General features: G+C 51.1%; 1 protein-coding gene across 1 annotated transcript; it reads left to right on the plus strand.

The window, feature by feature from the left end:
* Positions 1-1022: 1022 nt before the first annotated feature.
* On the plus strand, positions 1023-2325 carry foxb1b (forkhead box B1b). The gene has a single exon (XM_069662308.1). The coding sequence runs from the start codon at positions 1381-1383 to the stop codon at positions 2323-2325; it is 945 nt and encodes a 314-aa protein (XP_069518409.1). The 5' UTR covers positions 1023-1380.
* Positions 2326-2767: the final 442 nt, after the last annotated feature.

The raw sequence follows: 2767 nt of genomic DNA on the forward strand, positions 1-2767 counted from the left end.
GAAGAAAAATAATTAAATGATGTTGAAGACGCAATAAATCCTCGTTAGAGCAAAATAAAGCGTCTTCAGTTTGTCGTTAAACAATAATCATTAACAGCTTGTAAATAAATAAAACATTTTATTTAGATTTTCATTGAATTTTGTCCTTAAATTAAATGTTCTCCAATCCGCTGCTCAAAATCGATCATGAAAGACATACAGGTTAGTTCAGGTGAAATTACGCAAATGAAGGAAAGACTAACGTGTGCAAAATGTTAAAATTAATAAACAATACATCGATTAAAAACAAATTAAAGTAGCTTTTAATTTCTCTGTTGTGAAAAATCGATTTAAAATGAAGCTCGGTTAAATTCGGATGTTCTTTTATAATTTGCGCGTAAATGAAAGAATAATTAAAGAGATATTAAGATTGTGCCTTGTCGTGTAAAACATCTTTATCTCGTCTTTAAGGTCATTTGATTTGTTGCAGCAGCTTCAGCTCGGAGCTGTAAAAGAAAAAAAAACACATAAAACAGAAACAAAGCAAATTGCCATTAAAGGCGCTCAAACAGCAGCTCTCAGCGGATCTATTTGTCAATGCAAATTGTTGAGGGGCACCCAACAACCCCCCCTAAACCCAAACACACACTCAAACACACACACACACACACACACACACACAAACACTGTGCGTAAAATGTGTCCAAACATACCTCCACAGAGCGCAGCGCAGCTCCGTCACACACATCCCCGATAATCAGGCTTCATGCTCGGCTCTCCTCTGCTCTCTTTGCCGCCGCGGCTTCAAATGAAAAAGTCTCGTGTTGGCTCACTGCGTCCATGTAAATACGTGTAAATGAAACCACATTGTGCCCCCCGTTTCCCCCCCGAGCCCCCTCCTCTCTCCCTCTCCCTCCTCCTCCTCCTCCTCCTGGCTGTGATCATGTGATGGTGAAGAAGTGGCCCATTAATGAAGCTCCTCTCCGGGGGTCTTTTCTGCTGCTGTCACCGCCGTCCAGCCCGCACACGGGACAGACCGGGACAGGGACATGGAGGAGGCAGCAGCCGTTTAGCGCAGCGCAGCAGCAGGGCAGGAGGAGCACGGACACCGCGCTGCACCTGCCGGGGACCCGCAGCAGGCAGGCAGGGAGGAGAGGAGGAACCAGCCGCTGCTTCTGTAACTTTTCCTCAACTTGACGGCGGAGTTTTGGCTCCAGCAGAGAGCGTGACAGGCGGGACCATGCGTGCCAAACACCAGGCAAGTCTCTGTCCGTGCGTAAAGGTGTTCTGAAGAGTTGGAAGTGTTTGAACAAAGTTTGAAAAAAGTGAGGAGAGTCTTTTCTGCTCTCTGAGACAGAACTTAGCCCGGCCCGGCCCGGTCCGGCCCGGTTTACCAGAATAATGCCTCGCCCTGGGAGGAACACGTACAGCGACCAGAAGCCTCCGTACTCCTACATCTCGCTCACGGCCATGGCCATCCAGAGCTGCCCGGAGAAGATGCTCCCGCTCAGTGAGATTTATAAGTTCATCATGGACCGGTTCCCGTACTACCGGGAGAACACGCAGCGCTGGCAGAACTCTCTGCGCCACAACCTCTCCTTCAACGACTGCTTCATTAAGATCCCGCGCAGACCGGACCAGCCCGGTAAGGGCAGTTTTTGGGCTCTGCACCCGAGCTGCGGCGACATGTTTGAGAACGGGAGTTTTCTGCGGCGCAGGAAGCGCTTTAAGGTAGGCAGCATGCAGGCCACGGACCCTCTGGTGCCCAGCAAGCCGCAGGATGCCGCTCACTACCTGCAGCAGCAGGCCAAGCTGCGGCTAAGCGCGCTGCACGCCGCCGCTCACCTCCCGCAGATGCCGGGCGGATACAACCTGAGCTCCGTGTCGCAGCCGTCCAGCTTCAAACACCCGTTCGCCATCGAGAACATCATCGCCAGAGAGTACAAGATGCCGGGCGGGCTGGCGGCCTTCTCCACTGCCGGGTACCCGCTCCACAACCAGCTGACCCCGGCCTGGCCGCACGTGTACGGCTCCGGCATGATGGACACCGCGGCTCCCATCTCCATGGCAACCAGCGATTACTCGGCCTACGGTATGCCGCTCAAGTCTCTCTGTCACAGCGGGCAGACTCTGCCCGCCATCCCGGTGCCCATCAAACCCACGCCTACCTCTATGGTGGGTCTGCCGGGGCTGCCCACACACATCCCGGCCTTCCTTGCGAACTCTCCCCAGTCTCTGAGCCCCACATCCCCGCAGACAGCAGCCGGTCAGAGCAGCCCGGCCGCGCACGGAGAGGCGCTGTCCTCCCCGGCCTCTGCGCTGCAGCCCGCGGTGACGGTGCACTGACGGGACTGCGCTCTCTTTTTATACAAACTATGAGAAAGAAAAAAGAAGTCATGAACTTCTTCAACTCCAAAGCAGTGTTTCATCTCCAGGACGAGGATGTGAGGAAGTGACATTCTGAGGATATTTTTGTTGTTTATTTTTCTGAAATTGAAAAAAAAAATCATCCATGACACCCTGAACATGTAAAGAAACAGCAGGTTGACCTCTGACCTCAAACAACAATTCTGATAAATGCCATTTATTTTAAATCGGGTTCATTTACGTCAGAAACTAAAATAGTTTATTTCCGGTTTGGTGTAATTCCCCCTCAGCAGAGAGAGTCGGCGCGGGCGGATCGTGTCGTGACAAATGATGCGGATCTTTTGTGTTTGAACTCTTTTCTTCTCAAAGTGAAAGAAAAGTCGCAGATTAATGACTCTTAAACATTTCTTTGCTCGGGCCT

The sequence above is a fragment of the Semicossyphus pulcher genome, unplaced genomic scaffold (assembly GCF_022749685.1).
Source record: "Semicossyphus pulcher isolate SPU_LCO1_2020_fin unplaced genomic scaffold, fSemPul1.0.p SCAF_1, whole genome shotgun sequence".
In the NCBI taxonomy this organism is placed as follows: Eukaryota; Metazoa; Chordata; class Actinopteri; order Labriformes; family Labridae; genus Semicossyphus; species Semicossyphus pulcher.